At 42.7% G+C, this 16356-nt stretch overlaps 1 protein-coding gene across 3 annotated transcripts in view; it reads right to left on the reverse strand.

Annotated features, from left to right (window-relative positions):
- Nucleotides 1-3972: 3972 nt before the first annotated feature.
- The window catches only part of LOC144932081 (F-box/LRR-repeat protein 20-like), a 35793-nt gene continuing 23409 nt past the window's right edge, over nt 3973-16356 (reverse strand). For 2 of the 3 annotated variants that reach the window (XM_078856124.1, XM_078856125.1), the window contains exons 10-16: nt 16027-16101; nt 10868-10998; nt 10500-10560; nt 10326-10370; nt 9355-9411; nt 8638-8850; nt 3973-8236 (exon numbers count right to left, since the gene is read on the reverse strand). In XM_078856124.1, the coding sequence (XP_078712250.1) occupies nt 8129-8236; nt 8638-8850; nt 9355-9411; nt 10326-10370; nt 10500-10560; nt 10868-10998; nt 16027-16101 (690 nt within the window). In that variant the 3' untranslated portion in view covers nt 3973-8128. The remainder of the gene's footprint in view (nt 8237-8637; nt 8851-9354; nt 9412-10325; nt 10371-10499; nt 10561-10867; nt 10999-16026; nt 16102-16356) is intronic. The other variant, XM_078856126.1, reaches the window with a different exon arrangement.

The raw sequence follows: 16356 nt of genomic DNA on the forward strand, positions 1-16356 counted from the left end.
CTGCTTCTCTTTGGTGAGGTGTTTGATGTTAGCCGGTATTGATGATGTTGCTACTCGAAACTGCTTTTCCAGATTTGCTCCTAGATTTATTGAATTTCGAGTCCCGCCTGCGGTTGCCTTGGCAGGGCCACACCAAATGATTTCGCGGGTCTTATACGGCCCGCGGGCCGGACGTTCCCCACCCCTCGTGTAGGGTGTTGGGTTTGTTTCACGAGAATAAATCCCGTTTAGCCAGTTGTCCGGCTATTTTACAAGGGAGATCCGTAGTGCGTGAACACAGCAGCAGCAACAACAATAAATCAAGACAAAAACAACAACAATATTGCAGAGAGCAAGTGCAGGGGTCCGAAAGGATCATTGCGCAACTAACGAAGTACGTAATGGTCGTGAATGAAACTCGCGAATCTAAAACAAACGTGAACGTCTGTCAACAAGAGGCGCCATAAAAAGGTAGGTGCAGGTGCAAGCAAGCATTGTATTTTGGTCAAATATGAACATTAAGAGGGGGAGTGAAGGGAAGGAACCAAGTTGTAGATGAACGCCAAATGTATTCCAGAAACGTGGAGCAGCAACGCGACATGTTTTGCCAAACGAAGTTTCAACAAATAAACTTTGTACACCCACGTAATAAACGAGGGTATCCACCTCATCAGACACGAGGTTTGCTCTTCTCTGTAAGAAACCGATGAGCTGCTGCTGCAGTAGCGTTCATCAAATTTGGCACCGAAGTCCCCGTTGCAGCCGATTGGCTGGTGGAGTGGGAGTGATGATGTAATCCATAGCAACCACTGACGCGCCGTCCATGTTTGCGGAACGGATGCCATGCGCGGAGGAACTTCGCATTTTGCACCACGCATCTTCGGTGCATACGCAAATCACTGTCTGATAGGATGTTAATGTACTCAGGCCCCCATCCAAAACCTCTAGACTTGAGAATCCGGTTTAATCGTGGGTGACTGAATCCTATATTTTAAATCCAGGATTCTATTGGTGCTAACGAACAAAGGGGGGCCCATGTGGCACTGTGGTGCCACGACCAGGGAGCAACTCCGCAAACGCTGTGATCCCCTCCCGGACCCCGCACTAAACACACACCCGCACGCAGCAAACCCACGTAGTGTCCTGACGGGGGGGTTGCCTGGCACATCGGGTTTTAATCTGAAGGGCCCCTAGAGGGAGAGTCCCACGGTTTCCCGGTGCCAGGAGATTGGCCGACCCTCACAGGACAGGTTACATTGCGGTGTCCCTAAATTGGCTTAAAATTGTATGGGCACACAGAAACTCACCGGGCTAACCGCAATGAGAACGCTCACAGCACGGGGGGGGGGGGGGCCAGGGGGGAAATAGCATGCGGGCGGCGCAGACGGGGAGGGAAAACCCTGGACCCCTCCGCGGAGGTGTATTCGGCGGAACGGCAACACCGACCAAACTAATTCTAGATTTGAAGCTTTCGTGACTGCAAGGATTCGTATTCTTAGGTTTTTTCGGTAAAGTCACGTAGGTAAAACATCAAAATTAATAAAAATATTTCATTTTATTTTTATTAATTTTGATGTTTTACCTACGTGACTTTGCCGAAAAAACCTAAGAATACCGACCAAACTGACTGAATCCGGAAGGGGGATGGTGGGCGCATACACAAAGGGTCTAGGCGTAACGTAAAATAATGCTCCAGGTAAGGGCAGGACATCAGTTTGCTAGGCGCATGATTGGCTGCGCAGCGCGACATCCCCATGGGCCTTTGAAGTTAAGAGAATAAAGGTGGGAGCCCCGGGAACATTCGGTCTCTTGTCTTCAACCTCCGGGCCGTCAAGACCCTCTCCCTGCCATCCTGCCTCTTCGAGCCGTTCACAGCATCCGTGTGATGCCAGCGAGTGCTGCTGCGAGATAGTGATAGGTTAAGTCTTCTCTCGTCCTTCTCCCGACGACTCTCTCAGCGTCCATGGGATGCCGTGAGTCCAGCTTCGATGTACGTGGTAGGACGTTTGAGCGACTGGGTTCGTAGTCAGAGTTAGGCTAAGCTTTTTGCGCGAAGTATTTGCGCCGGTAATACGTTTTAGTTCAGAGGATCGGTGTAGTGTGACTTCTGTGTGTGGGTGGAACCTCGGTGCGGTGCTGGTAATTTGAGCGTGTGTGAGGCACGCGTGTATTAAAATATACACGGCCGCCGACGCTTGCGCCTGTTTACAGGCGCGTGTGTGTGAAAAACGAGTGCCTGCAGTGTGCCGCGTAATTAAGGCGGGGGCGGAGTGCGATAAATCCACTCGCCGGCGTTTACACAGCGACAATAGCATTTACAGCGAGGGGTGCGCGCATATTCATACCGCCGCTGGTCCTTTTTGTTTAGCGCTAGCCTTTGTGTGCGAGAAGATTAGGGCTTAGTCACCCGGAAGTGCGCGTGCATATTCATACAGCCCTTTGTGTAAAACGAGTGCATGCAGGGCGCGCGTGTGCATGCAGCCGCCTTGATATTAGTGGTGTACGTGGGCGTGTGAGATAACCTCCGGGCAGTGGTGAGCCAGCCACTTAGCTATGTCCCTCAGAGAGGGCGTTGGTGCAGGGGGGCCGATCACCCGATCGGCAGGGACCCGGCGAGAGGGGTCGAACGGCGTGGTGGAGGAAGGAGTGGAGGGAGTGGAGGGGGAAAACGTTGCGCTCCACCTGCACAACGAGGGCGGTGGGGCGGACGTCGGCCCCCACAGCACTCGTGCTTAGGCATCCAGGAAGCTCTGGGCGGCGGCTTTGGTTATTCACACCGTATAAACTGTCAGTTACAAGGAAGATCTTTCCCCAATTTTGGAGATCCAACTAATTGGATACCGGTTCGCTATGCAGACCTTTGGGGGGGGGGGGGCTTTACACAATCTAACCCAGAGGTCGGCAACACGTATTTATGGACTGCTTTTTTTTTACAGAATTCGAAAAAAATGGCTCTTATTTTAGTTGCCGACCCTTGATCTAACCTTAATCCTCCCCCCTTAATTTTGTTTTTCTTATTGGATGCAACAGGAAAATAGAATTAATGTGGTTATGCAAAAACATCTTGAAAGGTCTTTTTGGTTCTTTCGGTAAAGTCACGTAGAAGGGAAATAATAAAGTAATAAAAATAAAACCTAATAAAATACAATGTCTTTTTATTATTTTAGTATTTCCCTTCTACGTGACTTTACCGAAAGAACCAAGAAGATGAATCCCTGCAATCACGAAAGCTTTAAATCGAAATCTTGACAGGTTTTAGGCACGATTTATTCATTAACACAATTCCTTTACAACCTTGCTCTCGTATATGGGGAAAATATATTAACTGCCAAATATTATAGGCATGGTCCTTATATTTGGGTGATACTATACATAACAAAATTATATTTCGCTTCATTGGAGACTAAGTAACAAAAATAGAAAAAGCAGACTGTCACCTCCGATTAGCACGGTTGGCTACGTATGGTGCGAAAGAAGTTCAGTTCCATATCAAATATTTTTACACAACCATCCGCTCCATGGCCTTCTGGGAGTACATAATTTCAGCAACATTGATTCAAAACAAACTGGACCAGTTTTGACCGTCTAATCAATAATCAGGCTTGCATAAATCAATGCAGGTTAACTGCCAGATGTTATCGGCAAGGTCATCTGGCTGTAACAAGATATTATAGGCAGATGTTATAACATATGGTTGTTTATCTAGAAGGAATATTTGCGAAATGATAGCTTACTCATCTGGGGTAAGAAGTACCATGGCAAAATTGCAACAAAATAACAAAGTTTAATCACTTTGATATCAAAATCACTCCAAAATGGATTTTCAATACAATGTATTTTAAAGTGTGCTTGCATACATGTAAATAGATCATTTACTGTATACTTATTACAGCGCCGCACTCCAAAAATGTATAAATATAAATACAGCTATCACCAGTGTAGTAAAATCAAGAAGGAGCAGATAAAGATAACACATTACACAGGTCAACAGAATTTTGGGAAAAACTAAAAGTTTACTTATGACATATAAGCATAAAAACAAACTCCAAAGCCATCCATCCTACAACACCACACCAACATCTCACAATGCAACACCGCCGACTGGAATTGCGCATTACTTTGTACTTCAAAATAGAATTGCTGCATATGCTAAATTATGTCATATTTCCTCTGATTTGTCAGTCATTTCCTGCCCTGCCCTCCCTTATATTTTCTGGCGTTTGCAGTGGGGAAAAAAACCTCAATACGTTCAAGAGTTATCAGTACTGTAGTAAGATCTGAGAATGTAAACCTAAAATACTGTATTGAAATGTATGACTTTAAAGTGAGACATTTACTCTGTGCGACTTCTGCTAGCTTTACAGCCATGGTGCTCAGTCAACTGCACTCGCGTTTGACACCCTTTGTGCCGTTCCATGACCAAACCTGTTACAATGTTCATTATGGCTTTGAGACGAGCCTAATAGCAGGACTGCTTCGAGATGCTCGAACTGCTTGGTAGCAAAGTCAAGGACTTTGTTTATTGTGGGACGTGGTAAAAAGGTCCAGCTTTACCTTGTGAGCAAGTTTGATCACCAGAGCGCAGCCCAGCTGTTTGATGCAGGTTAGAAACCAGCATTTAAATATTGTAATAGAATGTTCATCACACAGGACCATCTTCCTTAGTCACAAATTCTATCGAGTATTTTTTGTAGAATCATTGAAACTGTGCAAATGAATGTATTGTACATACCAACAGAATATCAGCACTGCTTAATGAGCAAAACATTGTGCTTTGATGCAACTCGTGTTGTACATAAAACAAAAGCTTCAGATAAACACCAATCCCACTGCCAGTCAGAGCTTTATATCGTGAGAGTTTGTGACGAACAATACATTTCCACAATTTTAAAACATTTTAAACTAAATGTACCATTAATACTTGCAGCCAGTTAAAGGTGTATTTTTTGTATTTAGTTATCATGAACTTATTTTCCAAGCCTTAGACATTTTGATTTATCAAAGAGTTTAACATTTTTCTTTTTTTACATAAAAGGCAAATTTTTAAATCAACGCTTTGGCTTTTTATAAATAACAGCCAACATAACTTTACGAGTCCACTCCACTGAAGCCTTTGTATATGTAAATTGTGATTTAGGATCACATAGAGCCAAGGTTGGTCCATAAAACCTGAGACCTTCCGATGCAACTTAACCATTCATTCTTGACAATGGAGTTACATTAAATGGAACCCTGTGAGTTAGAGACCACATGTCTATGAAGACCAATTTACATGACAACTATTGGTGGTCATCATAACCGCAAATGTTATGTTATTCACATCCTATATGGTCTAAGATGTAATGATAGAATGCACAATTGTCAGAACCCAGAGTGGAACAACTGTATTTTCTCACATATTGTGTGCATGTGACTACATGGATATTCACATACATATGCAGAAGTCCAAAACACTAGACATTCTGACAAGTTCCCAGAAATGTATTTACCACATTATACAACACAATAAGGATGATCATATTTTATCATAAGCTACAATGATTGGCATTAGTGCAAGCGACATAATGTAATTGTCACAACAGTTCAAGACATCCTGTAAAATACATCACAGCACTGGAAACGTACGACTATGTTTAACTCATAATGCAAACACAGAAGCACAAAATACAATTCTTATTACATCTCATTTACATTGCAACCACAAACCTCTGTGGTGGCCGTTTGTGTTTAGTTCCTCCAGGGTGCTCATAGAGACCGGTGGAAAGATATATATTAGCTTTCCAAATGGCCACATCACTGTTGTCATCAGACTGCCTGTTGAATAAAGCTGTCACCACATGGTCCACATCTCCAGTTGCTGTTCACAATTTATGAATGCTGCAGCCAGCACACCTTCATCATGCAGCAGTGCAGATAAAAGCATGTCAAGAGCGTGCAAAAACGTAGTACAGATTTTGTTTGAGAATTTTTAGAATTTTTTTTATCCGCAATTGCACTAAAATGCATAGAGCAAGTCGAACAATTTGTAATCATATATCACCCTTAACCGTTAATTTACATATTAACATATTGGTTACAATTTCTGCATTTTTGTAAAATGAACATATCCAACCAATGTCAAATTAACGTATTAAGTGTATTTTGGTTACAACTAATTAATTTGGTAGGGAATACATTACATTGGTTTTATAGAATCCAGTTAACTGTAAAATAAAACCACCTGTATATTCGCTTTCAAACATGAAGCATTTCCAAAAATAAAAATGGCAAGTTTTTATTTTTTTAACTTTAAACAAATCAGTCAAAATATGCACCAATGTATTTTGAGTGCTTGCATTTATCCAGTTATACTTGGAGCAAATATTTAATCGCTCAGCTATCCAAGGGCACCATTGTGAAAAGACAGATTTCAATTCTGGCATAACCTCCGCCATGGTGTTTACACTGCATTTGGAGGGCAACCCACAAACGTTTGCCAACAGCAAACACCTTACACATTTCAATACTTGGATCCCATATTTTACAAATGATAAACGCAATTACAGTTCACAATATATGTATCTTCATGAATGCTGAAACTGTGAAGGAATCAAAATATTAGATGTACAAAATCTAACAATAATTTCCCTAAGAAAACCGTTAACACAACATGAATTCCACCGAAATAGCTACACGCGTCAGTCCATTGGTTACGAGTTTAATGATGTATTAGTAGCAAACTGAGTTTAGGGGGTTAATTCTTGTGCACGTAAAAAGCCCTGTTTTCATTTATTTTTTATGAATTGCAACTTTATGTAGTCATCGCTAAAAGCATTTTATCAAGTTGTCAAGACCAACGTTTATTAGTTAATCTACTTCTGAAGTTTGCTCTAAAGGCATCAAAAACACGCACACATATCTTATCACCAATTGCAAGTCTAGGAAAACACAAAGCCTGAAGTAATATCTATATATGCACTAGACAGCTAGACCAGCTGGTTAATAGCATTAAATTTAATGGTAAGAGAGAAGCCTAATAATTTAATCCATCTCACTTGGTTTGAAAATATTATTGTGATATTGTGACAACTGTAATCATAGGATAAAAACTGGAAGCTTATACAAAAACATTGAACCCTTTATTTGTTTTAATGTTTTATGTTGGTGACAGTTAAACCATCCGAATTCAGCGCTGTGTGTCATTAACGTGCATAAAAGAAGCAAAAAAGGACAAATAAAGGATTCCATCACACCTGTCCGTGAATGCAAAGTGGCCGTGCCCAGTAATACTGTACACTTGCAGTTTAACAATTGTAAACTCAGTCTTATTGCTGGCGAGGGTAACACCATCCTGTGACACCTTCCATGAAGCAAGCACTAAGCTGTGCCACAACAGTGCATTCCAACATTTTCCCAGGGCTCCCACGCATTACACCATGTAGCTTCAAATCTTGCAGATGATGGTTATGGCCTTGTAAACTTTTTTTTATAACGCTGTTTGATTCTTTCGCAGTCGAGGCTTGTTTTCGATTCAAACCTTGTACTGTTTCTGAGTTCATACACGAGATCACCTGAGATCACTATAAAGTGATCAGCTCTGGAAATGAGTATTTTCAGACCAGGAATTTGTGATTTTATTTAGGGCTCCAGAATTTATATCCAGTCCCAAGTAAGAATATCCAGCATGAAATGTCTCGAAGCCCAGCTTCAGTCCTTTTTTGACAAACTGTCCATTGGTTGCTCAATTACTAACATCGCAGTTTTGGCAACAAACACATTGAAAATAAACTACTCAAAAGCCAAGCTCAACACAAGTAAAAAAAAACGTGACAAATCAGCTGTTTGCATATGCAGAGTATATGTATGGGTCACTGCTGCATGTCAGTACAGTCCAGTTGATACTTCTTCAGACCAATTTCTGCCACCACTATTCCATCTCGGAATGCACTTCAATGACCGTAACAATTTCGTCAGGGCCTGTGCTCTCGTAACCGTATTTCTACCACAAGGAGGTAAAAAAAGGCAGCAGGAGGCACCGAGCAGTCCCAGAAGAGCTAAATATCTCTCCCATTTTGTACATTACCCCTTATGTAGGTCTGTCATCTGCAGGTGTTGGGAGGCAGTAGTCATAGGTGCGGCTGTGTTAAGGCGCACGGGTGAGGCCCATCCATCAGAGGATCACACAGCAGCGGCAGAAGCGAGCACGTGGCCCAGGGGCCACCTGAGGAGGGGTGCTGGGTGCAAAGTAGGCGTGTACCTTGATTTCTGGCAAATGAGCCTGTGGGATAAAAAAGTCATGTTGGGAATGCATAAAACAAAGAAACGAGTTTTACAATTAAAAAAATTCCAAAAGTCTGCGTCATCGCATGCAATCAAATGCTGGGCAGTGGTAATTTCTGTTAGTGGTCCAGTGGGTGGAAATTAGGAATTCCTTGGTTGAATTCATCCTGAAGCAGAGTAAAGATGATTTCATATGATGGTACACATTTTACTGACCTTGGACATATAGTCGGAGCCAACTCCACATCGCTTTTAAACTGTCAGAATGTAGCCAAAATGCATATAAAGCAATTGTGTCTAAAGTAAAACATCTCCAGTTAAACATAAACCATACCTAATACTTCCATGATGTAAAATGGCAAGAAACAGGATCAGATCAACGGTCCAAGGGTTACCCACCCGCAGGCGTTTGATGCCGGCACGCGTGATCTGCTGGCAGTCATAGAGCTCTACGCGTTGCAGGCTCTGGCAGCCCTTGAGATGCTCGAGAGAGGCGTCCGTCACCAGGGGGCAATTGTCCAGCTCTAGCACGGTGAGGCGCTCGTGTGAGCATGCTCCATTTCCCAGGTGCCGGATCCCGTCGTCCGTGATCAGCTCGCAGTGAGAGAGGCTCTGCGTGTGTAAACAAGGGTATTATTATTATTATTTAATTTGGAGTGGGGCTGGTTGTTGATAACTTCGTTTTCAACTAAAGGTGCTTTCGAGACACTAACCTTTAGGGCAATGAGGTGCCTGTAGGAGGCGGTACAGAAAAGTAGAATTCTAGCAGGCTATATGTTCTGAGTGTGAGTGTTCACCCTCACGGATGCATAGATTTTATCCAGGCATCCTAGCTTTCTTCCAAATACACATACTCAAGGTGTTGGCTCAACATCATGCGCAGCGCCCTCCTGAAAAAAGTCTTGGAGAATCAGTGGAGCGATCTGGGATAAATAATTGTATATCCATAATTGTTTCATTATTCCTGTATTTGTCATTACAATTTTAAACAAATAAATTTTTATAAATCTCCACTGTACCATCACAACTCATATCACCAAACACAGCAATCATGTTTCAAGACCACCAAACATGGACATTTAAATTGTCTCTACACGTGTGTTGCATTACACATACCAGCACCTGCAGTCGAGGACATTGCAGGGACAGCTGGATGAGTGTAGCATCAGTTATCTAAGAAATAAAGAACACATAAGTCTCTACGCACAAGCAACACATACCTCAGCAACTTCATATACAAACATACACCTTGGCCACTCAAAACACATCATCAATACTGACGGTTTATAGCTCCCAAAAAAGAAGCGTAACATGCATACCATATTAAGACACGTAAAAACAATGGCATATGCGATACATAATTATACGGTCTTACCTGTCAGTTCACAAAGAACCGTACACTTCTCGTACAAGTCTATAAAGTATGAATGAGCGAGCCTAATTTTTTGTGCTTTTCGAATAAAGGAATAACATTTTGAATTAAAGATAAACCAGCTACAGTACATGTTGAAATAATTGGTGCCTGTAGTTCCCTCGAAGCACAAGACCAAACACTAAAAAAATGTAAGTGAGAAATTAATGAGAAAGACAAATCTAAAAATGTTGTGGAATAAATAGAAAATAAACTTTGGTAAATACAAGTTCTGGGGAATATTATTTACTCATTTGTAGTTGATGTGTAAGTCTTATGATTACAGCTCTGGAATTTTCATCGTAAAAGCTCCAACCACACTCTTAAGAGTGTATTTCCTCTGCAGTTTAGCTATTGCAATTTCCTGTGACAATGACTGGTTAAGCATTGCCTTTTCCCAAAGGTGCAGCGCATGCATGAAACAAAACCCAGCGCTATTTAAAAATGATAGTTACGAATGTGAGGGTCTATTGTTTACAACAAAGTGGCCTTGCACAATATTACACCAAACAATCAATTGTAACTAAAACAAATTATTTTCCTTCCACTGTTGCAATGATATTAAATGTCATGAAAATAAAAAAATGAAATGTAGACTGCAAATATAAGCATAATCTCATCTATCGAGTGAGTTGCCAGGTATGGTGCAACAACAGTTAAGGTACAAAAGCCACACCTGGATGCACTCTTCCAAGTCCATCTTCTCAAGGTCATGACAGTTCTGCAGGTGAAGACATTTGAAAAATACCCCCTTTAATCTCAACATAATTTCAATTGTATGTATGCCAGTCATGTAATGGCTTTACTTTGATTTTTTTAAAAATATAATAAATAACAACATTCACCTTACCCTGGCAAGCATTTGAAAGCCTGTGTCAGAAAGCTGAGAGCAGCCGGCCACCTCCAGTATCCTATTGGTAATAAACACAACAGATATTTACTTACCATTAAAAACAAATATAAAAACTATATCTTACACGTGTGGCTGCATCTGCAGTATAAGCAGATGCAGCTAAAAATATAAAATTAAGTTCACGTAACAAGTATAATGTAAATGATGTTAAACAGCACTCTTTGTAAGAAAGAAACACTTAAGACATGCCTCATTGGCACAACCACAGCTTAGAATGCACTCAGATCCACTCCTAGTACCCGGATGTCCACACAATCTCCAAAAACAGCCAGCACAACAACATTGTGCAAAGTGAACAAACGCACCGTAGGTGGCAGCAGTTGTGGCCAAGAGCATTGAGCAAGGCGTCGGTGAGTGCGTTGCAGCCCGACACAGAGAGAGACTGCAGCTTGTGACAGCCACGGCAAACCGTGATGACGCCATCGTCAGTCACACGCTGCACACACAGAGGCAAGGCAGTGCGCTTTTAAACAGGGTCATCTACAAGTTTTGTCTCAATAAATAAATCATTTGTAAAAACAAACCAGACTACACGAAAGGGACTAATGACAGATGATTTGTCTGCCACATCGTGTATTTAGAAGAGGATTGTTTTCTTCTTGTCATTGGAAACATTCTAATGTTACAGGTTGCTAAAAAATTGTTAGTTCGTTCCTTGTGAGGGTCCCAGTGGCAGCATGTTGAGTAACGCAGTCCAGACCTCCCTTTCCCTCGCGACAGACTATCTCTTCCTGGGGAATTCCCAGGCGTTCCCAGGTCAGCCGAGCGACATAGTCCCACCAGCGTGTGTCCTGGGCCGGCCCCGGGGTCTTCGCCTAGTGGGACGTGCCCGGTAGAGTTCCAGGGGGAGTCTCTCGGGGGGCATCCTTACCAGGTGCCCGAGAACTATCTCAACTGGCTCCTCTCGATCCGGAGGAGCTGCGGCTCGACTTTTGAGGTTCTCCTGGATTACTGAGCTCCTCACCCGATCACGGAGAGTGAGTCCTGCAACCCTGAGGAGAAACCTCATTTCGGGCCCCTTGTACCGGCGATCTCCTTATTCGGTCATTACCCAAAGCTCATGACCATAGGTGAGGATGGAAATGTAGATAGACCAGTAAATCGTGAGCTTTGTACGAGAACTCAGCTCCCGCTTCACTACTACGGAATGGTACAGCGCCTGCTGTACCATCACTCGCGAAAGAGACCCCTGAGGTATTTAGAATCCTCCACTAAGGGCAGCTGTTCCCCCTTCACCTGGAGAGAACAATTCACCATCTCCCGGGAGTGAACCATGACCTCAGGTTTCGAGGTGTTGATCCTCATCCCAGCCGCTTTCACACTTGGCATCAAATAATTCAAGTGCATGCTGGAGTTCACAAACTCACGAGGCAAAGAGGACGTTATCTGCAAAAATCAGAGATTCCCCTGTACTGGATACCCTCCATACCTTGGCTGCGCCTTCATATCCTGTCCATGAAAATCACAAACAGGAGTGGAGACAAGACGCACCCTTGACGGAGTCCAACACCCACAGTGAACAACTTTGATTTAACACCAAGAATACGGACACAGCTCTCACTCCAGGAATAGAGGGACCGGATAGTGCATAAAAGCGGCACCGGTACATCATACTCTCGCAGCACCCCCCACAAGACATTGCGGGGAACACAGTCGTATGCTTTCTCCAAGTGTACAAAGCAGAGGTAGACTGGAGAAGCACACTCCCATGACCCCTCAAATTTCTGTGAGATGGAAAAGAGCTGGTTCATTGTTCCATGACCATGACGGAATCCACATTGTTCCTCCTGAATCTGAAGCTCGACCACGGGGTGGAGCCTCCTCTCCAGCACTCTGTAATAAGCTTTACCTGGGACGCTGAGGAGTGTGATTCCTCTGTAATTGGAGCACACCCTATGGTGTGCTCCAATTACGACCCCAGTGTGCCAATCCTTAGGTTCTATACCTGCTGTCCACTGAAGAGGTGTGTTAACCACAACACTCCTACACTGTCCAGCACTTTCAACAACTCTGAGCGAATCTCATCCACCCCAGCAGCTTTGCCATTACGAAGGCCTTCGACCACCACAGTGACTTCGGCAGCCGTGATGGATCCGACACCCCCAGCTATTTCCAGAGATGCCTCCTGAGAGGAGGGCATGTTCACCGGGTTGAAGAGCTCGTCAAAGTGTTCCTTTCACCTCTCGACTATCTCCTTAGTTGATATTAATGTTACGCCACTCTTACTGAACACAGCATGGGGCACGTCCCGTCAAACCCTCCTAAGCTTTTTTTTTCGATTTAAAGCTTTCGTGACTGCAGGGATTCATCTTCTTTGTTCTTTCGGTAAAGTCACGTAGAAGGGAAATATTAAATAATACAAATAAAACATAATAAAATAATTCGCACGACGTTTCGGCCACAACGCCGTCTTCAGGTGGAGAACAGGTCTGTCAAGTAGACAGATGCGGTCCGAGACATGTCGTTTGGTTTCTCCAATGTAACTGCTACCACAGAGGCAACTTAGTTTGTAGACGCCAGGGTACTGTATGTCTGGAACCACATCTTTTACAGACGGGACCAGATCACGGATTTTATGTACTGTGTTGAATCGGACCTGGATCTTGTGTTTAATCAGGATTTTGGAGATCTTTTTTGTGACCCCAGCAATGTAGGGTAAGGTGATGGTCTTGAGAGGCTCCTCAACAGGATCCTTCTTGATGGTTGGAGTGATGGCTTTGCGGATTGTGTAGTCGGAGTAACCATTAGCCTTAAGAGCTTGGCGTACGTGTTTGAGTTCACTGGCAATGTGTTCCTGGTCGGAAATGCATTGGGCTCTATGGTATAGAGTCTTGATGAGGGAATTCTTCTGGGATGGATGGTGGTGGGAATCCGGTTTTAGGTAAGCATCCGTATGGGTGGCTTTCCTGTAGACAGAGTGGCTCTTTGATACTGCTAATACTGCATAATGCATGGGCATAATGACTTTAAACCCCTCGCCAATCCTCCGACGCATTTCACAAGTAGTACTAATCGCATATCTGCATTTCCCATAAATATGCTAAATTCCTCTTGATATGCAAATTATTTTGTCAAGACACTCTTCGCCCCTCCATCCCAGCATAAATAGTCGCTCCAAGCCTGGAGCGTGCCATTCAGACTCTGTCTACTTGACAGACCTGTTCTCCACCTGAAGACGGCTGCTTGCGTTGTGGCCGAAACGTCGTGAGAATTTTTTTATTATGTTTTATTTTTATTATTTTATTACTTCCCTTCTACGTGACTTTACCGAAAGAACCAAGAAGATAGACTCTCCTAAGCTGTCGGATGGTTTGCCAGAACATCTTCGTGGCTGTCCGGTAGTCCCTCTCCATTTCCTCTCCAAACTCCTCCCACGCCCGGGCTTTCGCTTCAGCGACTAATGCAGCTGCCGCCCTCTTGACAAGCCGTTACCTCTCAATCGAGTCGGGAGACCTTTTTCTGAGCATATCTCAGGGGAAGCCTCCTTCTTTAACTTGACAGCTTCCCTCACCACTGATGTCCACCAGCAGGTCCTAGGGTTGCCACCATGACAGGCACCAACTGCCTTCAGGCCACAGCTTTTCGCAACTGCATCCATGATCGAGGTCCTGAACATCGTACACTCGGACTCAATGTCCACGACCACCCCTGGAATGCAGGAGAAGTTTTCCCGGAGGTGGAAGTTGAAATATTTCTGTACTGGGTCTTCCGATAGACATTCCCAGAAAACCAGCACTATTCGTTTGGGCCTTCCATGTTTATCTGGTCAGTGACCAAAGCATCGGAGCCAACTTACCACCAGGTGGTGATCATTTGAAAGCTCTGCCCCTCTCTTCACCCGAGTGTACAGAACATAGGGACTTAGGCCTGATGATACAACTATAAAGTCAATCATTGACATTCTGCCCAAGGTGCTTTGGTACCACGTACACTTATGAGCACCCTTGTGTTTGAACATGGTGTCTGTTATTGACATTCTGTGACTAGCGCAGAATTCCAATAACATCTCGGGTTCAGATCAGGGGGGCCATTCCTCCCAATCACTCTCCAAGTCGCATAGTAAGACTATGGAGCCAGGAAGCGGCACTTTTGTCGGGCACTGCACCCACCGCAATTCATGTTACCTACAGCACTAAATGTGCATCAAATACAATATGCAGTTTACATTCTATGTTACTTAAGATTCTGCTTTTGTAGAATGTGGTTTACAATCAATTAAGACCACCGATTTTTTTAAAAGTGAAATTTGACACTGAACAGTGCAAAAATGCGGATGCATTTTTTTTTACGAATAGGACTAAGGGCTGATTAAAAAATATTTTACACTCTACGCACACTCCCAAAATAATTTATGCTTCTAGATCAGCCTTAACAAAATAACTTAAAATGTACGTTAAACTTTGTAACTTACCAATAAAATATTAATATAAAAACTACATCGTATTGCTCAAAGCATATACTAAAATATTCAGTCACATTCTAAAGCTAATTATAACATACAACATTACTATTCATCAAAGCAAAACAAAAATTGGGCTGCTTTAGATTCATTGGGCATTGATTTTAATTTGTGCACATTTGACCCAAGATAAATCGAGCCTTTTTAATGCATAATGTATCATGTGTCCAAAAGGGTATTTAATGGCAGGAAACTATTTTATGCCAAGAGAAGTCCCCTAAAAGAAACAAAATATCATGTGAGGAAATAGGGGATGCATAATTTAGTGGCCAAGGCAGTCTAATTTAACAGCCTGTTGAAATTTTTATGTTATTAAAATAAAGGGCATGTCGCCACAGTCGATAATTAAAGATTTTCTAATTAGGTTGTCCAAGTACATGGGGATAATGACTTATTAAGGTATGTCCTCCGAGTAAAGATCAAATAACACAACATTTACATTGGGTAATATACATATTTTTTCAAGTGAAAAATCACAACTCCCTAAATTAGAAAACAAATAACATAATTGACAGTCCAAAAATTAGGACAATGGACTTCTAACTGCAGTGTCACATATATCAATATGAAACCTACAAATACAAGTAACCTATTTCTATTTCAAATTATACAAAAAAATGGTAAATAGTATAAACCCTTTTTTATCTTAATTATAAAATATAATTAACAGGTAAAGACTTGAGTACATTTATTCCAATCTGTGTTAAAGCAATAGCCCAAGACATCGTTGACGTTACATTCCCCCCCCCCCCCCCATAATTTACTGAATTTAAAATGCTTATTTAAATAACAGACAGAGATAGGTTTGCTGTGTAATAACAGTTACTCTCCAGAACAGTAGTATTTCTCTTTTAATACTTAATAGAGGCTGCCTCAGCCACGCTCAGCTGGGAGGCAGGTCGTCTGTCAGACGTGGGCATGTGACAAGCATGACATATGAAGGCCCCGGGGCGCAGTGCTGGGAAACGTGGGGAGGTGGGGAACGTGGGGAGGTGGGAACCTCACCGAGCAGTTCTGCAGGTTGAGTGTGACCAGCTCAGGGCAGTACTTGCCTATTTGCTTCAGCGATACATCATTCACCTTTGGAATACACACGACAAAAGCAAACATTGACAGATGATGACAAAGTAGCTTAATGAGCTCACTGCAGCATACTTTATGGTACAGACTTGCGCATTGTAATTAGCCTTTGTGAACAATGTACCTCAAAATTACAATTTACAATTTGGATTTATATAGTGCCTGAACATGTCCACATTTCTATTTGCTGCAGAAAAACAGTGAGCATATATATTTTACACAGCGGGGCAATCCCTTATTGGCAAAAAAAGGAGG

This window comes from Lampetra fluviatilis, chromosome 1 (assembly GCF_964198595.1).
Source record: "Lampetra fluviatilis chromosome 1, kcLamFluv1.1, whole genome shotgun sequence".
Taxonomy (NCBI): domain Eukaryota; kingdom Metazoa; phylum Chordata; class Hyperoartia; order Petromyzontiformes; family Petromyzontidae; genus Lampetra; species Lampetra fluviatilis.